This window comes from Candida parapsilosis, contig 005569, assembly GCF_000182765.1.
Source record: "Candida parapsilosis strain CDC317 annotated contig 005569".
Lineage (NCBI taxonomy): Eukaryota > Fungi > Ascomycota > Pichiomycetes > Serinales > Debaryomycetaceae > Lodderomyces > Lodderomyces parapsilosis.
The window spans coordinates 1,316,745-1,340,046 of record NW_023503278.1 but is presented as its reverse complement, the minus strand read 5'-3'; the positions used below and the strand labels follow the sequence as shown (position 1 = coordinate 1,340,046).

Sequence of the window (23,302 nt, the reverse complement as noted above, 5' to 3'; positions counted from 1 at the left end):
GAGAAGGGGGAGAAGGGGGAGAAGGGGGGAAAGGGGTACTACCAGTGTGTCAAATTCAGTACATATCTCGATAGCACCACGCTTCATCCGAAAGGAAATCATCAACTTCATTATCCACGGGATACACAAGAGGGGTGTCTTTTGGAGATAATGGAGACACGGGTGGCATCTTATGCATGCTACTTTGTATACTCCTCAGCTTCAACGGCTCAACTTGATACGATGCAGAAAGTTCCGAAAGTTGTTGCAGCAGGAATCTTCGCTTGGAGCAGCTTTGACGCAACGGTACCGCAGGAGGCTTGTGCCATGAGATGATACCATACTGTGGCTCCTTTGGTGGTACCGGTGGTCCCAGCACTATCCTTGGTCGCGGGTTTCTTAAAGGCCGGGCTGGCCCCTTGTTCATGACCAACGGCACCGCATTTCTCTTTGCATCTGGTGCCACAGGCAATTCCTTATCATTTCTCGTAACCATTGGTGGCGCACTAGCGACTCTCCTCAGCAATCTGTTCCTGTTTATGAATCGCTTGAACGTACCCGTTGACTTGTCATAAACTGGAAGCTCATGCGGCAACTCGTAATCGTTGAACAGACAAGGTCTGAATGTATCCACAGCATGGGCCAAGTCAACTATATTGAATGCTGGAATTGACGGTGGTAAGTCGTTAATGGAAAGTAATTGCTTGTGATTCTTCATTGGTTGGGGACTAGCATGTAGGAGCTGTGGGGCATTACTGAGACTTTTAGCAGGAGGTCTCATAAATATATATATATATATATATATGGAGGGAGCTGGACACCCTCTTTGTAAAAACATAGCCGATGTGCAGATAGCAACAACTCCACAATAGACATCAATAGGCACTCCTCATCCTTCAGTGCATCATCTATAGCAAGTACGAGATATATGATGGGTTAAAAACAATAGTGTTCATTGATTGAAAACAATAAACTTTATGTTTTACGAAGGCTGGCTCATGCGCGACACAAATTTGAATCTGCACTCAAAAAGTTTTGATAGCTTGAGAATTCCTTAGTTATGACAAATTCATGTCGAATATAGAGAACACAACGGAGGTCAAAAAACGCCTTTGGAATGGTTCAATTAACATCAGAATCATCTTTATCGTAAATGGACAAACATTTGAGTACTTGGTGCAAGCATTTAGAAATTCATATTTGCCACTACTATATCCACGAATAATCCCATATTTCGAAACCATCACTAATGCAAAGATAGAGGAACCTGTATGGTTGGAGTTTGAGAGTGTTCCCTTGAGATGGAACATACCGGTTGGTGTACTTTATGATTGTTTGTACCTCCCAGCGCACCACTCCAGTCGCGACCGCAGTCATAGTTGGGAGTTGAATCTACGAGTTGGTACTTACCCCATGGAGTATGTCATGCCATTCACACAAACCAATGGAGCTATCGATTATATCAAATGTCTAAATGAAGTGTTAAAGAATCAACTAAAACAATCAACATTTGTCATTAATGGTTCTTCTAAAGCCATTATGCAAATGAGTGAGCACGATTCAGAAAACTACTTATCCTCCATCGTGACGAGAAACTTGCACCACTACAACAATTTCAATAACAAACTTGTCAAAACAGCAAAGGGGATACCCATACGGATACTATTGCCCTGCAGTGATATCATGAGTCAAGTGCCAGCAGTACCCACCCAAACCTTGGCTGAGTTGATACTGAACACAATGCATGATTTGTATGAGATAGCTCACCCATTCACGCATGGGATAGATATCAGCCTGTTGTCGGGCGTTTCTTTGTTGGAAATTTGGCAAATTTTTAAATACCCCGACAATGTTTTGTATATAACAATGATTATCCTTTGAATACACCTTGTAACCAGTTGCGATACATTTTCAATTGCTTTTTCCGATTCACCAACAACCTTCTATCGGTGGCAATCTTCACTTTTTCAAATGGACCATTTATGCAAAAAATCTCCTCCAATTCTTCCTCAGTAAAGAAATAAACTCTGGTTCCATCACCACGAATGTAGAAATTGTCATCCAACAACCTTCCCTTTTTGAACCGTACTTGTGCTAAATCGTACCTTCCATAATCCCTAAATAAGATCTCACCACCCGTTTTAAGCACTTTGCGTAAGTTTTTGATTGCTTGTTGCCATTGATCAGGATGCAAGGCGGAAAATACAAAAATCATAATAACAATGTCAGCTGAATTAGGTTCCATGCCCTCTGGCAAGTTACCTTCAGGATTGGCCAAATCCCAAACTGAACTAAATGCTACCCCCTTTTCATTTTGCTCGGCGAAAGTTTCATTTGAACGTACCAAATCAACTGCCACTTTGGAATAATCACATCCATAAATTTTTAAATTTTCATTCTCATTTTGATTCAATATCGGGTAAAATGTGTTGCCAGCTCCACAACCAATCTCCAATATCGTCGTTGGCTTTTGATAATCTTTGGCAGTGACTTTATATAGCGAAGGAAACTCAATTTGTAGCCACTTGCGATCTTTAAAGAAATTTTCTCGATTATGTTTGTAAAAGATGTCCCAGTATTTGGCTGGATTTGCATTGTATAATGCTTTGTCAAAGTCTTTAACCGGGTGGTCATACTGTTTTGAAATCATTTCCTGGGCTTGTTTGATCTGTTCTTCTCCCCATTCAACATGGTCCCAGGCATTGTGGTTGAACACATCGTCTTCGTTTTCGAGGTACCTTTGACCAAAAACGAACGGTGAGTCCTTTCCAATTCTAGAATCAAGTGGTGGCTTGGTGACCTTTGTTATGGGATCTGAGGCGGAGTCTACCTCTGGTGTTGACTCTACAAATTCAGCCATCTTTGGTTTTGGCACTGTTGGTTGTGATGAGCTAAAAAAAAAAAATCTATATATATATATATATATATATAGAATAGATTTTGAATTTGATTACTGCGAAATCCATATACAATATTCTATCACTTTACTAACTCCATATAATGCTTTTCACCATCCAATTCTTGTAATCTTGCTGCAGCTTGCTCACTAGTCAAATCCCTTTGAGCTTCCCCCAACATTTCGAATCCAACACAAAACTTTTTAACTGTAGCTGATCTTAACAACGGCGGATAAAAATGCATATGAAACCAGGCACATTCGTGATGCTCATGCGAGCACTCGAACGGCTCTTGGTGAATGCCCATTGAATACGGGAATGATGTATTGAATAAATTGTCATACTTGATGGTCAATGTTTTCAAAATTGATGCTAAATCGTATTTGTGCTTGTCGGTGAAATCTCTTATAGATTTCAAATGTTCCTTTGAAATGAGCAACGTTTCAAATGGCCACAATGCCCAATATGGCACAACCACAATAAAAGAGTCATTCTCAGCAACAATACGAACCTTTTCTTGCATTTCCAATTGGACGTAATCGCCCAACAAGTGTGAACTGTTTTCTTTGTAATACTTTTCCATATTGTTAAGTTCGTCTTCCACTTCTGTAGGTACAACATCCAAACACCAAGCTTGTCCATGAGGGTGGGGGTTGGAACACCCCATTGCAAATCCCTTGTTTTCAAAAATCTGCAAGTACTTGTAAGGTGCCACTTTCTGTTGTGTTTCCAATAAAAGGTCGTTGTACAACGTTTGCCAAGTATTCACCACCGTGGTAAGCTCATCAATTGACATTAACGGTATGGTGACATTGTGTTTGGGAGAAAAACAAATGACAAAGCACTTGCCCTTGACACCTTGTGTTTTGAAAAGCTTCTTCTTTAAACCGTTCTTCTGGGCGTCTTCAGTGTAATCAGGTTGATCTAATTTCACTGCTGGGTAGTCATTTGGAAAAATGTAGGTTGTTTCATAATTTGGATTCACATCCCCAGTGGCTCTAATATTGCCCGGGCACAAGTAGCATTTAGGATCATAATCGGGCAATAATGTCTTTTTGATTTCTTCTTTAGCACCTTGCCATGGTCTTTTGGCTCGGTGGGGAGAACAAAGAACATACCTGTTGTTCAATGGATTATAGCGTCTATGCGAGTGATTTGTAAAGTCAAAAGTTTGAGTCATGGCCAAGTACGTTGGTGTTGAGGTGAGCGGGTTAAGTAAATGATCGATGGACATTGCAAAAGGAAAGGACTGGGAAAAAGTTTCACCTGGTATTTATAGCAGACTCTTTTGCAAAGAAGTAGAATCCTCCGTGTCCGATAGGAAAAGCAATGAGGTGCCACATGGGTAAGAAAGATCTTTGAATTTCGAGGTTCTCCGATGTGCAATAATTTCTGTGTCTGACTTTCTGCAGACACTGTTTTTTCTTCCTTTCGTGGGTGACGTAGTGAGCGACAATAAACTTAGCACTGTTTTTTTTCTTAACTATGATGCAACGTTACATTTTGGAGGTTCATAAACAACACAAAGATTAATCACGGAAGAATTGTTCGGCAGGAGATGGAGAAGGCATCTATTGCTATTTCGCCGTGAAGAACTAAAACATATAACACATCAAACCTAAGCAAATAGAGAACGGGACAAATGATTTGAATTGTTTTGTTACAACTACAGTACTAACATGACAAACTATACAAAGCGGGTTCTTGTTTCAGGTGGTGCTGGATTTATTGGATTTAATTTCCTTTCTCGAGAGGTCCGCAAGCACCCCGAATACTACTTCATATGCGTTGACGTGTTGAACTACGCTAGCAACTACAAACTGCTCAAATATTTGGAGCGATTTGAAAACTACAAGTTCGTCAAGCTAGACTTGAGCGAGGACGTGGAACCTCTACTTCAATTGGCCAAGCAATATCAAGTGACTGACATCATAAACTTTGCTGCAGAGTCTTGTGTGGATCGATCATTTGATTCACCCGTCTTTTTCACCAAAAACAACATTTTAACCACTCAAAATTTACTCGAATGTCACAGACTCCTTCAAATACATACTTTTATTCATATTTCAACCGATGAGGTGTATGGAGATGAAATCAAAGAAGCTACTGAGAACTCACCTTTGAACCCAACCAACCCTTATTCAGCTACCAAGGCGGCAATCGACATGATTATCAATGCCTATGTGAAATCTTACAAGTTACCGGTGACAATTTTGCGACCAAACAATATTTATGGGCCAGGTCAGTATCCAGAAAAGCTAATCCCATTGGTGATTGAGTGTGGGAAGAAAAGCCGTTCTGTTCCAATTCACGGGGATGGAACTAACGAGAGGAGGTATCTATACATAAGTGATTTCTTGGATGCTATGGACATACTATGGCGCAAAAACGAATGTGTTGGGATCTACAACGTAGGGGGTGGAGAAGTAATTGACAATAACTCACTAGTCAGCGTGATCAATAAAGTGTTTGGATATTCAACTGAAATTGAATATGTAAAAGACAGAAACTACAACGATATAGATTACTCCATCGATACATCAAAGTTGCGCAAGCTTGGTTGGAGGCAAAAAGTGACATTACATGAAGGGTTAAAAGCTATGAAAAATATAGATTATGTCAATTTATAGCAATATTTCCTTCACTTTCGTATCAAACAATGAGCTCTTTATAGGCATATCCATTGAATAAAACGGATTCTTCATAGCGTAATCAGAATATGCCACGTATAGATATCTAAACAAATCCTCAGTTCGCTGCACTTCAATTGGATCCAAGTTTGGCATTGTTATCAATACAAATTTTAGCCCGCTAACAGTTTGAAATATGTACAAGTTGAATAAATCAGTCTCGACGCTTTTCAACCCCGTGCGATTGGTATTCGAACTCATCTGTTTACCCGTAGATAATATTTGAGCATTTTGTGAAGCTGCTTCTGATTTCGATGTCGTTGATATTGTTGGTGCAAGTTTCGAACCTATAGCATGAACACCGTGAAGCGTCCCCGCTAGAACGAGATAATCATTTGCCGTGAGTTTGGAGAGCCCAGGTTGTAGTTCATTTTGGTAGATTAGGCCACCGGCTTTGTTGAGTATAAGGATGGAGTATACTTTCATGGTGTTGACTCGATGTTGACTCGATGTTGACTCGACTTTTTTTTCGCAGAAAAGAATTATCGATTTATATCTACATACTAAACTCGTACTTAACTCTTGAGCCATAAACTTGACCCTTTTTCAACACCACTTGTCCCTTGTAATCATCCAAGTGAATAGCATCAATATAACGCGATGGTTCAACACAAAACCCGCTTCTCTTGCCATACTGAGCACAATCAATACCATCACCCGTATAGAATTGAAATGCTGGATCAGTACTTGACACTGTAAACTTGATGCTGGAATTTGGGTGGGTCACTTCCACCAACGGGTGTAATTTTTCGGCTCTGGTATCAATAGATGTATCCTCGTTGACAACAAAACAGTCATCCAAAACGACGTCAGACAAAATTGTTTCAGGAATCGCCTTAGAGACGATCTTTCCAGTTGGAATCTTTTCACCATCAACTTGTAAACGCTTATCCAGGAAGGATTTTACGTAAGTCCCATCAATAGTTTCATTATTTGAGACATTGAAATAGCTATGGTTGGTCAAGTTAACAATAGTTGCTTCACCTTGGAGCAACTTGGCCTCATACTCAATCTCAATCGATGAATCCTCAATGGTGTATTGCACAACTGTCTCCAAAGTGCCCGGGAACCCATCATTTCCATCAACGTCAACAACCTTGAACTCAAGGGTAAACTTACCATCCAGGTGTTTAACTACTGGGCCGAAAAAGTTTTGTTTGTCAAACCCGTTGCTTCCACCGTGTAAAGTATTGTTGCCTTCATTCTGAGTGAGCTTATACGTGGCACCATCCAACGCAAACTCCCCATTTTTGATTCTATTGGCATAACGACCAACTGTTGTTCCAAAGTATGGATTTGTGTTTAGCTTGTAATCCTTGGCGTTGTCAAAACCACAGACAACATGCTGGTCACCAAACTTTATGTCCTGAATTAATGCTCCTCGATTGCAAAAGTTTACTTGTAAGTCCTTGTTTTGTATTGCGTGCAAACGATTTTGCAATCCATCAAACTTTTGCCATTTGTAACCCTTTATCTCGAATCCAAATGGATTTTCAGTTGTCCATTTCCAAAGGTCTCTGCATGCATCCTCGATGCTAAACTCAGCCTTCCATTTCAACTCTTCATGAGCACGATTTGATTTCGCTGTCAAGTTCAACACATCACCTTGTCTTCTTCCCACCACCTTGTAAGGTAAGTCTCTTCCAACAGCTTTGCAAAATGCATTGTAAACTTGAAACACCGTGGAGCCCTTCCCAGTACCTAAATTCCATTCACGATACAATCCCTTATCTTGCAAGTTCTTCAAGTAGTTCAAAGCAGCTATATGTCCCTTGGCCAAGTCAACCACATGAATATAGTCTCTGATAGGAGTTCCATCAGTTGAGTCGTAGTCGTCTCCATAAATGGATAACGTCTCACGTCTGCCAATTGCAACTTGAGACAAGTACGGCAATAAATTATTTGGAATACCAAGTGGATCTTCACCAAGCAAGCCTGACGGATGAGCACCAATTGGATTGAAATATCTCAAAATTGCAACTTGCCATGCATCATCACTGGTGTAAATGTCTTTCAACATTTGCTCAATAACGTATTTTGTCTTACCATATGGATTTGTGGGATCTGTAGGGCATACTTCAGGAATTGGGATATATTTTGAGCCGAATCTAGTGACATCTCCATAAACCGTGGCACTCGATGAGAAAACAATTGTCTTGACCCCATTTTCAGCACACACTTCAAGTAATGACATGGTTCCACCAACATTATTTTCGTAGTACTTTAATGGAATCTTTGTTGATTCACCCACAGCTTTCAACGCAGCAAAATGGATAACACCTTGAATGCTGTACTCTTTGAACACCTTGTCTAAATCGTCACGGTTTCTTAAATCGACATTGTAAAAAGGTACATGTTGTTTGACAATAAACTCAATACGTGCAACCGCATCATAGGATGAGTTGGACAAATTGTCAACGATGACCACCTTATACCCATTGTTGATTAGCTCAATGACTGTATGTGATCCAATATAGCCAGCGCCACCAGTAACAAGAATGTATTTTTCCATTGTTTGATGATGAAGTAGTGAGATCCATTAAGTTTATTTTTTTTTCATTGCGCATTGATGTATTATTTATAACGATTGTTATAATAATGACTGACGTCCGAAAATGTAACGTTGCATCGGTATTAAGTATGGAGAATTCAAGGGGCCATATTGAAAGAGACTACAATTGACGATACATACTGGGGAAGCAGACAAATTTTCGGTAGGCCACCCCAATCTTTTCTTCAACGCAGTGACTTTTACCCAACAAATAGCGTTACTTATGAGCGTTATTGTATTTTGTGTCGTGGAGAGATCTCGGAGAAATTGTGTATCTGTGGGGGGTCCCTTTTGTGAGGAGATATTTGTATGGGAAATGCCAATGTAACGTTACATTTTGCAAAAAAATTTTCTTGACAAATTGCCGTGAGTTTGTCCTTGTCTATTATTTATTTCTTTTTTTGTCCGTGAAAGCTCTCCGACACGAAAAATCGCTGACACTGAATCTCTACCACGAAAATGAATTTAAACATTGAGTGCAAATGTATTATTATAAATAGCTAATTACGGATTTTCCTTTCCACTCAAACATTAGCTTGTTGAAATTATTAAAATGTCGGTCCCCAAGTTTAACGATTTGTCGTTTTATTCAGATCCTTCCGCTCACAAGTCAAGGTATGCCAACTTAGTCAAAACATTTAAAAGCAAGTATCCTAATGACGAGATTGAGTTTTTTGCTAGATCCCCTGGAAGAGTCAATTTGATTGGTGATCACATAGATTACAATTATTTCCCAGTATTGCCTATGGCAATTGAGGTTGATGTTGTTGCTGCTGTTTCCACAAACAATAATGACATGATTGTTATTGCCAACACTGACAGTGCCAAGTTTCCCAAGGAAACAGTTTCCCTTGCAGAAGAGTTTACCATTGATCGTGAACACCACACATGGGCCAACTACTTCAAATGTGGATTGATTGTTGCTTCCAAGTTTTTGCAGGAAAAGGCAATGACCAAGTTGAAAGGGATGAATATCACATTTAGTGGAACCGTGCCCACTGGAGGTGGATTGTCTTCGTCAGCTGCATTTTGCGTTGCATCGACCTTGGCTGTGTTGTACGCAAATGGTGTTGAAGACATTAGTAAAGCTGATTTGACAAGAATTACTGTAGTTTCTGAGCACTATCTTGGTCTCAACAATGGAGGAATGGACCAATGCGCTTCGGTGTACGGCGAACAAGGCAAAGCTTTGTTTATTCAGTTTAAACCACAGTTGAAAGGAACTCCATTCGAGTTTCCAGTTAAAAACTTGACATTTGTTATTACAAATAGTTTGCAGGTCTCAAACAAGTATGAAACGGCTCCGATCCACTACAATTTACGAGTGGTGGAGATGGCTATTGCTGGTGATTTGTTGGCTAAGAAATTGAATGTCGAAGGTAAAGAAGGTATAGTTAAGGATTCGAATGTTGATACGTACTCACTCCGTGGAGTGATGGATGGGTATTGTGGAGCCTGGGATGGCGAGGATTTGGATGTGGGTGTTGTCCATTTAGAAAAAATGATTGATGTTGTGGGAAAGACATTAACGAAAGAGGGGGGATATACTGTTGAACAATGTTGTGAAGAAATGGGTCTTACCCCAGAGGAGTTTCACTCAAGATATCTCAAGAAAATTCCCGTCAAGTTCGATGTTTTAAAATTGTATGAACGTGCTCTTCATGTCTATCGCGAGAGCTTAAGAGTCTTGAAAACGCTTCAATTGTTATCAACAGTGGTTGATGCATCACAATTTTTGCAAACATTTGGGTCTCTTATGAATGAGTCACAACACGATCTTGATATTTTGAATGAGTCTTCTAATCCCAAGTTGAATGAAATTTGCTCAATTGCGCTAGCAAATGGTGCCTATGGTTCAAGAGTCACAGGCGCTGGTTGGGGTGGCTCAATTGTGCATTTAACCACGACAGAGAACTTACCTAAATTAACAAAAAGTTTAGAGGCTTATTATAAGCGTGAATTTCCTGGTATTACCGATGAAGAAATACGAGAGGCTGTGATTGATAGTAAACCAGCAACAGGAAGTTGTTTGGTAAAGCTTGATTTTTCACATGCACTTCAGGGGTAAGAAAAGAAGTAGTCTAGAACCTTATGTACACTCGCTTAATGTCTTATCTCCAGTCTCATAACCGTTGCTTCGAATCCAATTTGGTAAGAATCGTAAACAAGGGGTGGCTGTAAATTTTCACATGCGTGTACTAATTTGGAATACAAATCTTTAAAGGGTTCTTTTCCTCCCTTTAATGGTCTTACACAATTTATTGCTTTCCGTACTTCTTTTTTTTTTCACATGCTAAGAAGGATTGAATGGTTCTACACGGCAGAGATAGCTGCCTCTAACCGCTTAATGACACAACCACTGTTTACCTCAATAGGTTTGAGTTACTTTCGGACTTCTATTTTTTTTACGAAAAAAATATGTGGCTGGCGCAGTTAATGCACGATGGTGTGCAAGATGTCGGAGTTTATGCACGATTTCTTAAAATAAGGAAAAACTTTGTTCAAGCACGTGCTTGCATTTAATATAGTAACTGTGATTTTTGATATTTTGACAAAGCCAGTCAAGTTGCGACTCCTCTATTCCGGTAGTTTCCTACACTGGGTACGAGCGAGTGCAACAATCGCTTGCGGATTCTTTACTTCCGCACCCAAAATCGCGTGTTATTTCCATTTTGGAATTCTATGCACACTCGTCTTTGAAAGTCGAATGATTTTAATCATCCGTTATGCGAACTTTGTGTGCTTGTCTTCGGAATATTTTTTTTTTTTGCTTAAAATTGATGGTGCGGAAAAAGAGTAACAACATTGCCTAATTAGGAAAGGTTGTAGTAGGAGGGTTGCGAGAGTTGCGAAAGTGGCAAGAAATGCATTAGCTACAACAGCTGCATCAGCTGATCATAGCTGATCAAGGGGGTTTCAGCGACTGCCACTGGCTGGTACTTGCAAATCCGGGGTAAGGATCAGCAAGAGAAGTAAGTAGGGGTCATTCAACACGGACGTAGGAAGTTGACGAACCTTGTGATTCACGACCACTAATCTCCGCAAAACAAACAAGGCAAATACCTACATTGTTAGGGGTTACGTGGCCAAAGATAGAGCTTCGTATAGATTGTAGTTGATTTCAAAATACTTCACATGCAAGGTTGAATTCAATGTCGCAACTTACTAATTCATGACATGACGAGATGAACGAAATCTTTGCTATTGTTTTCTTTCGATTCCATCTTTCGCTTCAACAAAGATGATTTGGTTATTCACATGCCAACGCCAACAGTTTCCTGTGTTGTTCGCTTCTGTAAGGAGGGGAAGTTTAAACCTGATCAGCGATTGATCTACAACAACGGGAACGGAGTTGACGACATAGCCTTTCAACGAAGGAGAAAGGAGCTATGAGGCGGATATAATTATGAATCAGGCTTGGTTTGCTATTCGTAATAATTTTTATTCCTCGGTAGATAGAGACAATAGAGTTGAATCTGTTACTTTATATTTATTATTTTTTTGTTTTTAATTTTTAATATTTTTTTTTAAAGAAAAAAAAGAATAAATCATACCACGTAATAAATGCAACCTATTATCTTTGCTGCGGTACGACGAGGCGACACACAGTCAATCGCACACCTTCAGAACAAAGACAAATGTCCAAATCTCACCCCCTCTTGGTCTATCATTCTACCACGGAAGACACCTATATCCGTGCAAAGATCCAAATGACCTGCGGTGTTAAGAAACCCGGATGACAAGCAAAACGTTCCGGAGTTAAACAGCACATTCGACAGTTTAACCCAATGTACATTTGTGGTTCTAGAAAAACGATTCAACGGAAAATAGAGACGCTGCAAATGTAAAAAATCGGAAAAGAACAAAAAAAATAAAAAATAAAAATTAAAAATTAAAAATAAGAATTTTAAAATTGCAACATCTGGTTATAAAAGACAATCTAAATTTCCCATATGATAATAAGAATCACCATTTACTTTTTTTTTTGTTTTTAGCCCTTCATCGACAATGACTTACTTGCCAATATTTGACTCACCACAACCAACTAAGAGACAGAAATCAAATGTCAACATGAGCCTAGATGGCTACATGTTCAATAAAGAATTGAGATTTGTTCGCAAAATTGGCGCGGGCACATATGGTCTCATATATTTGGTTGAAAACATCTACACCAAACAACAATTTGCAGCCAAGATGGTATTGAAGCAACAACCAATGAAACTCGGCTCATCATCAAATAAGCAACTAATACAACAACAATTTTCTCAATACTTTCACAACCATGTTATCCCCAAGCCAACGAGCATAGACTTTGACTACATCAAGGGTCAAGGACACGATTGTCAGTTCTTGACTGAAATTGCATTACATTTAAAAGTACACGATCATCCTAATATTGCAACCATACATGAAGTATTTGAATTGGAAGGCTTTGCGATTGTCATACTACTAGATTACTATGATCAAGGTGACTTGTTTACAAACATAATCGACCTACAAATTTTTCAACAAAGGCGAAGTGATAAACAGAAACAATTATTAATGAAGAATGCCATGCTACAGTTGTGTGCTGCCGTTGAGTATTGCCATCAAAAATCAGTATATCATTGTGACTTGAAACCAGAGAATATAATGGTCAAGTATAATAAAGAGTACAAGAGGAGAGACTCTGGAGTCATTGACTACGACGAAATACAGCTAGTCTTGATAGATTTTGGACTTGCAATTGACTCAAGCTTTATAAAGTGTAATGCATGCCGTGGATCCTCATTCTACATGGCACCAGAAAGAGTTACAAATTACAAATCCAGCAAGCTAATTAGAGGACTTGTTGATATCAACCAATTTCCAACCGACGCTGGTGAGATGTACTTGCCAACATTGGCGGGTGATATTTGGTCATTGGGAGTGCTTTTCATAAACATAACATGCTCTAGAAATCCATGGCCCATTGCAGCATTCAATGAAAATAGTGAAGTCTTCACCAACTACATTTTAAATCGCAACAAATCAATCTTGACGTCAATCCTTCCTATATCAAATCAGTTTAACGATTTGTTGAATTCAATATTCAAATTGAATCCAAATGAGAGGGTAACTTTAAAGAAATTGCAGCAACAGATCATCACTTGTGACTTCTTCAACGATCACCAATACAATAATCCGCAATTAATTACACCCGATGCCACTGCATATAACTCTTACGCAAGTGACTACGAAGAAGAAGAAGAGGATGACTATGAAGATATAGAAGACGAAGAGGAGTATTTTACAGATGCCGAAGACATAGTTCAGGTTGAAGATATGAATAATGTGATATCGCAACAGTTGACTCCACCACAGGACTTCCCCGAAAAGCAACATAAGTGTTGTCTTCAAGACTTTCTTCTTAGAGCAGTCTATTAATACTTATTTTTTTTACATAGAATTTTTAATCAAGCACATTCTGTATACCATTTGTGTCAAAGCAACGTGTAGACAACTAACCCATAAGAAGAGATTTTCGTATTGGCCAATTATCCATTTTCGCAACTTTTGAGTAGAATAAACCACGGCTAATTAAAAAAAAAAAAAAGAAAAAAAATTGCTGGAAAAGCCACACTCGCATTTGCTCATTGTAAGTTTTGTGCTACCAATTTTTGGTCATCAGCATAGCGGCTAATTGGAGAGGGAGGAAGAAAAAAAAAAAGGAAAATATAATCTTCTCAAAGCTTTATGCCTTTCCGGTTTTCTACGAACTCTAGTCGGAATCAGTAAAGAAAGTTCACAATAGAAAAGAGAATAATCTTCGCCTATCTATACTATTGTTCTATTCGAATTTCATCCAATCGTCAACACCTCCTGTGGCGGTCTTCCGAATGATGAAAAAAAGAAAAGAAAAGAAAAGAAAAGAGAAGAAAACTCTTGGAAGGAGGCAGTGTTGTTGGTTTCTTGCTACTCCTTTCGTTCCTCGGAGTGCTTCCCACTATGGCAAGACCTGTAAGAATAATAGGGTGTTTGATCATCCATTGGCCCCTTTTTTAAGGAGGATTTACATGCACATCGTATGCTATCATGCTACTATTTGATGCTTTACTAACGTGATTCCATTTTCTCTTTTGCTCACCATTTCACGGGTCAAGGGAACAGGGAAGAAAAATGAATAAAACGCTTTATGCGCAGTTGACATTATTTTCCTTTTTGTAATCTTGACTTTGAGTCATTCATTGTTTCGATTGGTCGGTGCAATAGCAGACAGATTGCGACAGGATGAGTGACAAATTAGTTATCCTTGCTGATAATTGCATATCCCGTGGAACAAAGCTCATTCGGGTGAGCTTTGATCAGTCTCTAATTCCATATTCGTTTTAGACAATCATCCTAGCTTAACAAGACTCAGCCATCAAAGTTTCGCAATTTCTTAAATCCCTCCCAAGGCATCACAAAAGCTCATATGTATCTCATATTTGCTCTCCTTTGTTACGCCTCTCACCCTCTCCCGGTTAAATGAATTTTGGCTTGTTGAGACAATATGTACCGTCAGTTTTTATTGTTGCGAAACTTGAGGAAATCAAAGCGGAAAAACTCCTAATTTTGTGGCACATGGCTTTCTTTTTCATCCTCGGCTCAAATTGGGGCCACTTCAGATTTTGCACTTGGAAATTTCACGTAACTCATCAAGCTCGTGTAATAGCACCGTCGACGTTACTGCGACACCATGTATCAGTGCACCTCGGTGGACAAATGTTTGAACCGACTTATATGGCTTCGAGGTGTTTTTATTTTGGTTCTTTCTCAGCAAACGTTTGCAATTTATCCGTTGAATTAAGGTAATAGTTCTTCCCACAATAGGAGAAAAGGAAAATTATAAACTCAAAGTGATAGTCGTGGGTGGCACTTATTCATAGATTGTGCAGATGTGACTTGCTCTCAACCCAATAGGGATCTAGCCATCAGTTCTTTCTTTGTCGTTGGGTCTTATTTGTTACAAAGGGATCTCAAATTGTAGGTAGAAAAAGCCCCATTTCGAGCTATCTTGGAACAGCCACTCATTCCAGTGAAAACGGCGACAACCTCAAAATCCGCATTCAACATCATCGTAAGTACTACTTTACGATACTCCACCATTCGGACTTCTTCAAAATCGCAGTTGGTAGCGGACTCTAGCGTCAGCAAAGCTGCCCCTTTTCTTCTACTATTGTTACGCAGACATGGTATAAGCTCTTCTCAGACAGTTTTCTTGGAAGCAGTTTATACTCTGCTTTCTAGTCACTTAGCGAATCTACACCTACGATTTGTCACTGTCTTAACATAGCACTCTATGGAAACGCTTCCGCTCTCTCTCTTTCTTAGAAAAAACTTGCGTTGACAAATTTTTCCGTCGGTTTCCTAGACTCATGGCAAAATTTTACGGACAGTCCCTTTATTTCTCGACTTTGAACCACTCCTGTTAACAGGATCCAACAATTAAACAGCGGACTAGCTCAAACAATTTACCGCAACTGACACTGTAGAAAATTCAGAAAAACGAGAAGAGAAGAGAAGCATCGAGAGAAAAAAAAAAATAAAAAAGAAAAATAAAAAATCCATCAGAAAAAGTTTGCTGCAGCAGCAAAATACCCGAACATGGAAACACATTCAAAAGGAATGGATCACAGCAAGTTAAAAACCTCCTCGGATTCTCAGACGGCTCCTATTGTGCTTTCGCCGCCGCCGCTAGACCACGCTAAGCCGCTAAACCAATCGGAGTTTCCATCTCAGCGACAACAAAGTGTTGGATATAATCTTCAGCACGAGTTTGAAACATTGACAGCGGAGTTGGATTTAGACTTGAAGAACCAAACAAGGGCGTCGCAAAGTGCGCCGCCTATTACTAAAGAGCGTGGTCCTTCTGGTAGTAACTTGATAGCACCTTCTGCATCCAAGTATGCAGGTGTCTCATCAAACTTGTTGAATATAGGTTCTCAGGAAATACCAACACTGCACGCTACACAAACGGGTAGAGTACAAAGCTCGCAACCTACAGGTGGCTTTTTGCAACCTCCATCCATTCCTGATAGACCACAGTCAGCTCACGATTTTGCGAATATATTTCGAAGACCAGGGTTGAATCAAGTTCCACAATCAAATTTGTACCTGGATCTTTTGGTATTTAGCAACTGGATTGAAAATCTTAGTCCACAGGATACTGTTTCAATGATTGACTACTTGTGTGCCAGCTTACCTGTTGACGTGTTGCTTACATTTCAGGCTAAACTTGATCAACACTTGCAAGTGTATAACCAACCATTACAAAACCCTTTGTCGCCGTATGGAAATAATCCCGATCTTGATATTGAAAACTTGAGCTTAAATGAATTTAATCAACCGCAAAGAGCCAATACTTTTAACCCGCTTAATTTGGACATGGTTGCTCGCCCTCGTTCGGCTGACCCATTTTTGCAAAAGAACCAGGGTGTAGCTGGCTTTAGATCGAAATCACCTACTTCACACTTACACGAAAAGACAAACTTTTTGCAATTGGCAGCAAGCAATGCTCAAACTCATTTCAACCAGCCTTTCTATTCAAATGGTGCTGGACAAGGTCTTCATCAGGATGAAAACCTTGATATGTCTAATACATTGAAACTAGGGGCACTTGCGACGATAAATTCTAGAGTGGCATTGGATAGTAGGAAGCATCCTCAAAATTGGAGCACACCTTATGGTCAACAGAATCAGCAGCACAACCAGCACAATCAGCACAATCAGCACAATCAGCACAGTCAACACAACCAACACATTCAGCATGGTGCTCATCACTTTTCAGCGATGAATTTTGAAAACTCCATCAACAGAGGAGCAAATTCGGCATCAGTACCGGTCAGGCCCAATCACAATACCACCACAGGATTGAAGAAAAAAGTGACGTCGCCTACAGCAACCACTATGCATGCAAACATATCCACCAACTCTGTCAACAGTCAAACTGGAGCCAACTCATCAATGCCTAATGAAGTTGCAAGTATTGAGCTTTTGAATAATATCCCAGCGTGGCTAAAGTTGCTTAGATTGCACAAGTACACAGACTGCTTAAAAGATGTGTATTGGAAAGACTTGATTGGGCTTAATAGTGACCAATTGGAAGAAAAAGGTGTCGCAGCCTTAGGTGCCAGACGTAAACTTTTGAAAGCATTTGAAGCAGTGAAAAACCAACATCAATTGTAAATATAGACTACATCACTATACAACAAGAATTTGTCTTTTTGGCCTGTTTGTAAAACATTCTCGATGAACTACTCAAAGCCTCTGACTTGTCAACCAAAGCGTCCAACTTTTCTCCTCTTTGCAATACTCCCTCAATGGTTTTATGCAACACCACTTTGGTATCGTCCAACTCTTGTTGCACCTTCATTATCGAATCAGCTTGAGATGGATCTTGGTATTTTTTCAAATAAGTTTCCAATTCAGGGTACGCCAATGTAGAATTAGTTTGATCGAGGTTTTGCCATTCGGATTTGGGGTGCAAAGACAAGTACTCTTCTAATATTTTATTGATTAATGTGTATGCTGGCCTAACTGGATACTCTTTGTCAGTTATTATGACACCTGAAATCCCTTCTGATCTAGTATATGTATGACCGACATAGTTGCCCTCTTCAACACTCTGTCTTTGTCCAGCTGGGGTTCTTTGCGATACAGTTTCAGCAAAGAAGGTCATGAATTGGGATACTCCATTTCTTTCAAAAAACGAAAATTGGGACAAATCCCTTGCAGAAGTTAGTTCGACAGCCTTGTCTCCACTAGTGTTTAATATACCGATGTAATAGACCTTCATGATGTTGAGTTAGAGAGATCTATATGTAGCAAAGATTGAAATCACGAAAAGAAATTTTTGGGCGAGGCGGAATCAGGTAGCGTGTTCACACAGACACACACAACCAAGAGAGCTAATGGCACGAATACCAAGTGATGCCAGCACTCAGCAAACTAGTCTCACTACCCCTACACTCAAGGTTGTGTTATTAGGAGACCTGGGGGTTGGAAAGACTTGCTTACGCTCACAATTTGTTCATCACATATTCACCAATGCTTACAAGGCAACAATAGGTGGTGACTACCTAACAACAACAATCCAACTACCACCTAAAACAGACGAGACAACTCCCTCCGATGAAACATCATCTATGAATGAGCCTTTAGAAAGAGTCAATTTGCAAATTTGGGATACCGCCGGTCAAGAACGTTTTAATTCCATATCACAAGCATTTTATCGTGGTACCGATGTTTGTGTGCTTTGTTATGATATCACAAACTATGAATCAGTGTTAAGTTTGAAAGACTGGTTTGATCAATTTATGCAACATTGTCATGTTTCACACCCAGGTGTTATTATTGTAGGCAACAAGACAGATCGAGGGAGAGACCGAGTGGTTGATAAGGAGGAAATTGAGGATATAATTACAAACACTGCCTCGGAGACTAATATTGGTGATTACGTATACGACTGGAAGTCGGATCTAATAGAAGTGAGTGCAAAACAATTGCAAGCAGTCGAGGCATTGTTCATCAGAGTAGGCGAGTTGGGGAAAACTATTTTACTGGGAGCCGATTACGAACGCCAGAAGTTACAAGATTTTGACAATATCGAGTTGAGAGAAATGAATAAGGATCCAAAAAGATGTGCTTGTTAGACGATGCAAATGTATTTTATTTAAATAGATAACTCCACATCACTTACTTCTTTGGCTTGATCTTTCCTGAATCGAGACCATCTTCAATCTCTTTAACTGCTGGCTCGGCCACCTCTAAAACCACATGTTCTACAACTTCAGTGCTATTTTCTTCATCACCATTGTACAACTCCTCTTTGTACTCCTCTGGGTGTTTCTTGAAGCAACTTCTCATAGTCTCAAACTTTTTGATACAATCAATTCCCTTTGGTTCTGCATCGGAAAACACAAAACAAGAAAAAGCGTCTTTGAATTCCTCACCACAAGTGCCTTGAGCCATACCTCCTAAGCACGGACAATCCCAGTTGATTTCACCAGTTTCCGGATTATAAGCAGTTTCACCTTTGTCGCCTTCATTCTTGGTTGGTTTCTTTTGTGATTTACCTTCAGGATGAAAGTTTTCCTTGAGATCTTGTCTGGTTTCCTTTGATTTTTCAACATTCTTTGGGTCACTAGCTTCATGTCTGCTGGTATCGTCGTCCAATTTTTTTGAAGCAACTTCCCTAGTTTCTGAATCCGAAGCTGGATCAGTGCTATCGAGACCGCCGGCATTCTTTGTGTTTAAACTTTGTTGCTTTTCAATCTTGGCGATTTCCTTGTCTTCCTTTTGGTTTCGCAATCTTTGTTGTTCATCGGCAAACTTCTCTTGTTGCTCTTTACTCAATGCATCACCTTCTTCAAATTCCTTTCTGATCTTATCAGCAACCCCGAGGACAGTTTCATTACTTATGTAATTTGAAAAGCCCAAGTATCCAACAGCAACTGCAATTGGTACAACACCAGCAACCAATTTAAAATTGATTCTCGAAGACGTAGATGCATTAGTGGAATAAGATTTGGCTAATCTAGTAGTACTTTGGCGTGCAATTGCAGTTTTAGAAAGAAGTCTGTACATTTCTGATCGAGTGGGATATACTTTTTTCTCGAATCAAGAGGAAGATAAAATCCATCATGAGATACTTTTCTCGAGTATAAATAGCAAATAAAAGAATCTGGTATTATGTAGGAGGTGTTATTTGTGTAACAACCCTATCACATTGTGGTCTATTTTGAAGTTTTATTGCGAAGGTTGCTGTGAAAAAAGATGTAACCGTTTTTTAATGATTTTTTCGATGATGTTCCAAGATTAGGTAATACTTTAGGGGGGAGGAATTATTGTACCGATTCTGAGCACAACAGGGGGAAGTATAGCACGGGTGAATTTAACAGTTGGCTAGAAGGGTCCATACATTTAGACGGCTAGCAGCTACGACACGAAATGAATGCGACATGACATCACATCCAATGTTTCAATTTGTGGGGATCGTGACATGGTCGGTTTATATGCAGTCGATAAAAAGCCTCATCGTTTGAGCTAGATGCCGTGCTTTCGCTGTGGCTCATTCACTAATGTGGCCCGCACTAGGATGTTTCAGCTCATATGTGGTTCTTCCCAGAAGATAGTCTCAATCTAGAGGTTCGAGGTCTCGGAGAGTAGAGGTATTGTCTAGACCCGGTATAGGACAAAAGACGCAACTACACAACAGCTTAATCCGTATTCATAAATTCATCACATTCACTACCCTATATTGCCACTGCTATTCCCTTTTCCTGTACCGTATATCCTCCTTCAAGTTGGGTATATACTCAATCTCTGGTGCTTCTTCCTCTGTCTTGTGTGTGTGTTCAATAAAAGCGGCATAACCTATGGAAGCAAAAACCACGAGTATCGAAATGGCGCCTGTCTTTCTCAACAATTTCAATACCTTTTCAGATTCCTTTGAGTTTTCAATATGAGCTTTTCTCCAAAACTCCTTTGTCGTTTCAAACCTGCTATGTGATTGAATTGACGGATCGGAATAAAATCTCGTCTGTGTTCGCATTTCAGGCATGATTGGTTTGAGCTCATGTATCATCATCATTTTGAATGCTCTGCTATGTCTCGATCTCGCGAGGAATGACCTCAAGATCGTACTCATTGTTGTGCGCTAGTATGTGTGGTTTAACGTGAATCCGTTGACTCTTTCTTTAAGAAAAGGAAAAAATTACAAAAAGGAAAAAAAGGAATCACTCCGTTTGGCTACACTAATTATTTTTTGCATTTGCGCGTCTAGAACTCCAACAAATAAAATAGTCCCAATTTATAATTATCTAAAAACGATCTACTAATGTGTCAACTGCAATAGGTTCATAATTGCATTTGTTGAAGTCATCAGAGTCACCCACCCATAATACATCGTCTTCAATATACCCGTATCTAGTAATCCCACCTTTGGTGAACCGAAGTATTGGAAAACCGTTGTGAACGACACGCTTCAATTGTTTTTGCTGTATGTTTTTCGTGAAACAATAGTCTGAAACAACATCATGGAACCTCATTTGAAGTCGATATGAAGGAATACCATGCACATTTAGTAGTCCAATGGGTTTAAGCAACTGAGCTGCAGAGGGGAAACGCTCCCCCTCTCGTTGTGGAAGCTCTTTGCAAACGTTGGGGTCGAAATTTGATTTAATCATGGCCAACGCTTTACTTAAATACCATTTAATTAGGTCTATGATCTCCTTTGAACTTTCTTTCTTCAACTTCGTAGTGAAAAATTGATACCAGGTGGTATACCAATTGGGTATGGCATGTGGGTTTGCTCTATAAACTCTGATGATGGTGGCAATCCAATTGTTGAAGACCAAATATTGTAGGAAGGTGAACCTTGTATCCTGTGGTAAGAACAGCGAAAGGTATAGAATATTGTCAAACATGGCCGGCGTTACATCAATGAAAGTTAGGCTCTCGACCCATGAAGCAAACGATGCTTTAAAAGTCTCTTGGATCGATTGCATTGTTGATTTTTTACACGATTCAAATTCGGGCACCAAGTGTTGCATAATGAAGGTGATTTGCAATTTGGCGTTTGCGACTGATTCATCGTAGAACCCATGCCAAAATGAACTTGGATTCTTAAACACCAAAAATGACTTCACTTTCGACACCAAATGCTCAACTGCTCCACCCACAGAATAATCGTCATCAATTCCAACGACACACAAAATCTTAAGAAGTGTTAAAAGGTTTTCTGGAACGGTGTCAGGGGAGAAGTCCCATTTGTTTACTTGAGCATCAAAATAAGGAACAATCACAGATCTGACAATCTCATGGAATACATGGTCTTTCAAGTTGGAGTTGCCAGCATCTAGCCAAATTGACGCAACCGTGGTTAAATTCTTATCAATATTATCACTGCTTTGTAACAATTGCTGGAATTTTAATTCAAAACAGTCGAGCAAGTACTCGTAAAAATCATTCAGCATGGCATATTGGGGGTTCAAAATTGTGGTGTATCTGTTAAGTGCTGGCACAACAACAGCTTGTTGCTGATCATAGTCATCCAACGGAATACTGGTTAATAAATCGATCTTTGGCTTTGAAATCGTTAAAACCAATGATTTAACAAGGTCATCTGTCAATGGAAACTTCAACAACAGCTCCAAGACTTCCTCTATATGTTCATCTTTTTTCGCTTCCTCCGATTGCTTTGCAATGGAAAGAAGTTCCTCGTATTGAGCTGTTATAAACGCATCATTGTCTGCATACTTCAATTGATCATTCAAGTTTTCTTCCTCTTCATTCAACAGAGAAATCTCATACCATATGTCTTCTAGATATCCGTATTTGTATCGTAGGCGATCAATGTCTTTATCAGTGGCTAATGACTTTAACGAGAATGCCCAATCCCGTAAATGAGCTGGAATGTCGACACCCAAGTCACCAAAATCCGTTGTCAATTTATAAATGTTAAAAGTCAACACCTCAAGCTCACTGGGTTTCGATGCATAGTCCTCCTGTCCACTTGAGACACTTCGATTGCCATATCTTCGAGACGCCAGAACATCGTGATCATCAAAGCTTCGCAGTTTTGCGCCCTTTTCTTTCCTCAATTGCAAAGATCCTTTTGCTCCAACACCTAAACGGCCCTTATTTGGATTGGCATTTAATGGATCAACTATACCTGATTGTCCACTTCCAATACCTTTCCCTTCTTCATATCCCATTCTTTTCATCAATAAGGCCCCAATACCATACTGTTCATATATTTTTGACGCATTGAGATCATCTGGTGGTAAAACAGGATGACGCTTCTTATGCCTTAAGATGGTCGAGCTATCCAGTGACGAACTGACTGATTCTTCGCTGTCAATGTCGTCAAGATCTTCTCCAGAATCTGCCATGCTCACATTTTCATTCTCATACATTTCTGAACTGCTATCGTGATCCATAGTCATTGCTGTATTGTTATCCACATCTTGTTCTAAATTTTCATCATTTGCACTATCCTCCAAGTCACTATATTCACTATGCACCGGCAGCACCATCGATCTCGTTTGTTTGATACCCAAACTTTCATTGAGATCATCCCGGTCCGGTACCTGCCCAGATTTTACAAACGAAACCGCCCAACGTAGTCTTGACTCCATGTACTGTTCGGTGATCGCTACAGGTAACCTGAGAAACTTTGAGAG

The 23,302-nt window shown here is 39.7% G+C and overlaps 15 protein-coding genes across 15 annotated transcripts; 6 read left to right on the top strand and 9 right to left on the bottom strand. All coding sequences in view use genetic code 12, as the record gives it.

Annotated features, from left to right (window-relative positions):
* Positions 1–55: 55 nt before the first annotated feature.
* On the bottom strand, positions 56–697 carry CPAR2_106200 (uncharacterized protein; the record flags this gene model as incomplete). Its single annotated transcript, XM_036812681.1, has 1 exon — positions 56–697. The coding sequence occupies one exon, from the start codon at positions 695–697 to the stop codon at positions 56–58; it is 642 nt and encodes a 213-aa protein (XP_036663765.1).
* A 353-nt stretch (positions 698–1,050) lies between these two features.
* CPAR2_106190 (uncharacterized protein) lies at positions 1,051–1,860 on the top strand (the record flags this gene model as incomplete). Its single annotated transcript, XM_036812680.1, has 1 exon — positions 1,051–1,860. The coding sequence occupies one exon, from the start codon at positions 1,051–1,053 to the stop codon at positions 1,858–1,860; it is 810 nt and encodes a 269-aa protein (XP_036663764.1).
* Positions 1,850–2,839, bottom strand: ABP140 (Abp140p; the record flags this gene model as incomplete). Its single annotated transcript, XM_036812679.1, has 1 exon — positions 1,850–2,839. The coding sequence occupies one exon, from the start codon at positions 2,837–2,839 to the stop codon at positions 1,850–1,852; it is 990 nt and encodes a 329-aa protein (XP_036663763.1).
* A 119-nt stretch (positions 2,840–2,958) lies between these two features.
* On the bottom strand, positions 2,959–4,056 carry GAL7 (UDP-glucose:hexose-1-phosphate uridylyltransferase; the record flags this gene model as incomplete). The annotated part of the gene is made up of 1 exon (XM_036812678.1): positions 2,959–4,056. One exon carries the CDS (start codon positions 4,054–4,056, stop codon positions 2,959–2,961), a length of 1,098 nt encoding a protein of 365 aa, XP_036663762.1.
* Positions 4,057–4,555: 499 nt separating this feature from the next.
* On the top strand, positions 4,556–5,506 carry GAL102 (Gal102p; the record flags this gene model as incomplete). The annotated part of the gene is made up of 1 exon (XM_036812676.1): positions 4,556–5,506. The coding sequence occupies one exon, from the start codon at positions 4,556–4,558 to the stop codon at positions 5,504–5,506; it is 951 nt and encodes a 316-aa protein (XP_036663761.1).
* Positions 5,501–5,992, bottom strand: CPAR2_106150 (TRAPP subunit; the record flags this gene model as incomplete). Its single annotated transcript, XM_036812675.1, has 1 exon — positions 5,501–5,992. One exon carries the CDS (start codon positions 5,990–5,992, stop codon positions 5,501–5,503), a length of 492 nt encoding a protein of 163 aa, XP_036663760.1.
* Positions 5,993–6,062: 70 nt separating this feature from the next.
* On the bottom strand, positions 6,063–8,078 carry GAL10 (bifunctional UDP-glucose 4-epimerase/aldose 1-epimerase; the record flags this gene model as incomplete). Its single annotated transcript, XM_036812674.1, has 1 exon — positions 6,063–8,078. One exon carries the CDS (start codon positions 8,076–8,078, stop codon positions 6,063–6,065), a length of 2,016 nt encoding a protein of 671 aa, XP_036663759.1.
* A 592-nt stretch (positions 8,079–8,670) lies between these two features.
* On the top strand, positions 8,671–10,185 carry GAL1 (galactokinase; the record flags this gene model as incomplete). The annotated part of the gene is made up of 1 exon (XM_036812673.1): positions 8,671–10,185. One exon carries the CDS (start codon positions 8,671–8,673, stop codon positions 10,183–10,185), a length of 1,515 nt encoding a protein of 504 aa, XP_036663758.1.
* Positions 10,186–12,125: 1,940 nt separating this feature from the next.
* On the top strand, positions 12,126–13,523 carry SHA3 (putative serine/threonine protein kinase; the record flags this gene model as incomplete). Its single annotated transcript, XM_036812672.1, has 1 exon — positions 12,126–13,523. One exon carries the CDS (start codon positions 12,126–12,128, stop codon positions 13,521–13,523), a length of 1,398 nt encoding a protein of 465 aa, XP_036663757.1.
* A 2,220-nt stretch (positions 13,524–15,743) lies between these two features.
* On the top strand, positions 15,744–17,303 carry CPAR2_106110 (uncharacterized protein; the record flags this gene model as incomplete). Its single annotated transcript, XM_036812671.1, has 1 exon — positions 15,744–17,303. The coding sequence occupies one exon, from the start codon at positions 15,744–15,746 to the stop codon at positions 17,301–17,303; it is 1,560 nt and encodes a 519-aa protein (XP_036663756.1).
* Positions 17,304–17,310: 7 nt separating this feature from the next.
* YKT6 (palmitoyltransferase) lies at positions 17,311–17,913 on the bottom strand (the record flags this gene model as incomplete). The annotated part of the gene is made up of 1 exon (XM_036812670.1): positions 17,311–17,913. One exon carries the CDS (start codon positions 17,911–17,913, stop codon positions 17,311–17,313), a length of 603 nt encoding a protein of 200 aa, XP_036663755.1.
* A 115-nt stretch (positions 17,914–18,028) lies between these two features.
* On the top strand, positions 18,029–18,769 carry YPT7 (Ypt7p; the record flags this gene model as incomplete). The annotated part of the gene is made up of 1 exon (XM_036812669.1): positions 18,029–18,769. One exon carries the CDS (start codon positions 18,029–18,031, stop codon positions 18,767–18,769), a length of 741 nt encoding a protein of 246 aa, XP_036663754.1.
* A 43-nt stretch (positions 18,770–18,812) lies between these two features.
* Positions 18,813–19,703, bottom strand: MIA40 (Mia40p; the record flags this gene model as incomplete). Its single annotated transcript, XM_036812668.1, has 1 exon — positions 18,813–19,703. The coding sequence occupies one exon, from the start codon at positions 19,701–19,703 to the stop codon at positions 18,813–18,815; it is 891 nt and encodes a 296-aa protein (XP_036663753.1).
* Positions 19,704–20,385: 682 nt separating this feature from the next.
* On the bottom strand, positions 20,386–20,709 carry CPAR2_106070 (uncharacterized protein; the record flags this gene model as incomplete). Its single annotated transcript, XM_036812667.1, has 1 exon — positions 20,386–20,709. One exon carries the CDS (start codon positions 20,707–20,709, stop codon positions 20,386–20,388), a length of 324 nt encoding a protein of 107 aa, XP_036663752.1.
* A 229-nt stretch (positions 20,710–20,938) lies between these two features.
* On the bottom strand, positions 20,939–23,257 carry CPAR2_106060 (mRNA splicing protein; the record flags this gene model as incomplete). Its single annotated transcript, XM_036812665.1, has 1 exon — positions 20,939–23,257. The coding sequence occupies one exon, from the start codon at positions 23,255–23,257 to the stop codon at positions 20,939–20,941; it is 2,319 nt and encodes a 772-aa protein (XP_036663751.1).
* Positions 23,258–23,302: the final 45 nt, after the last annotated feature.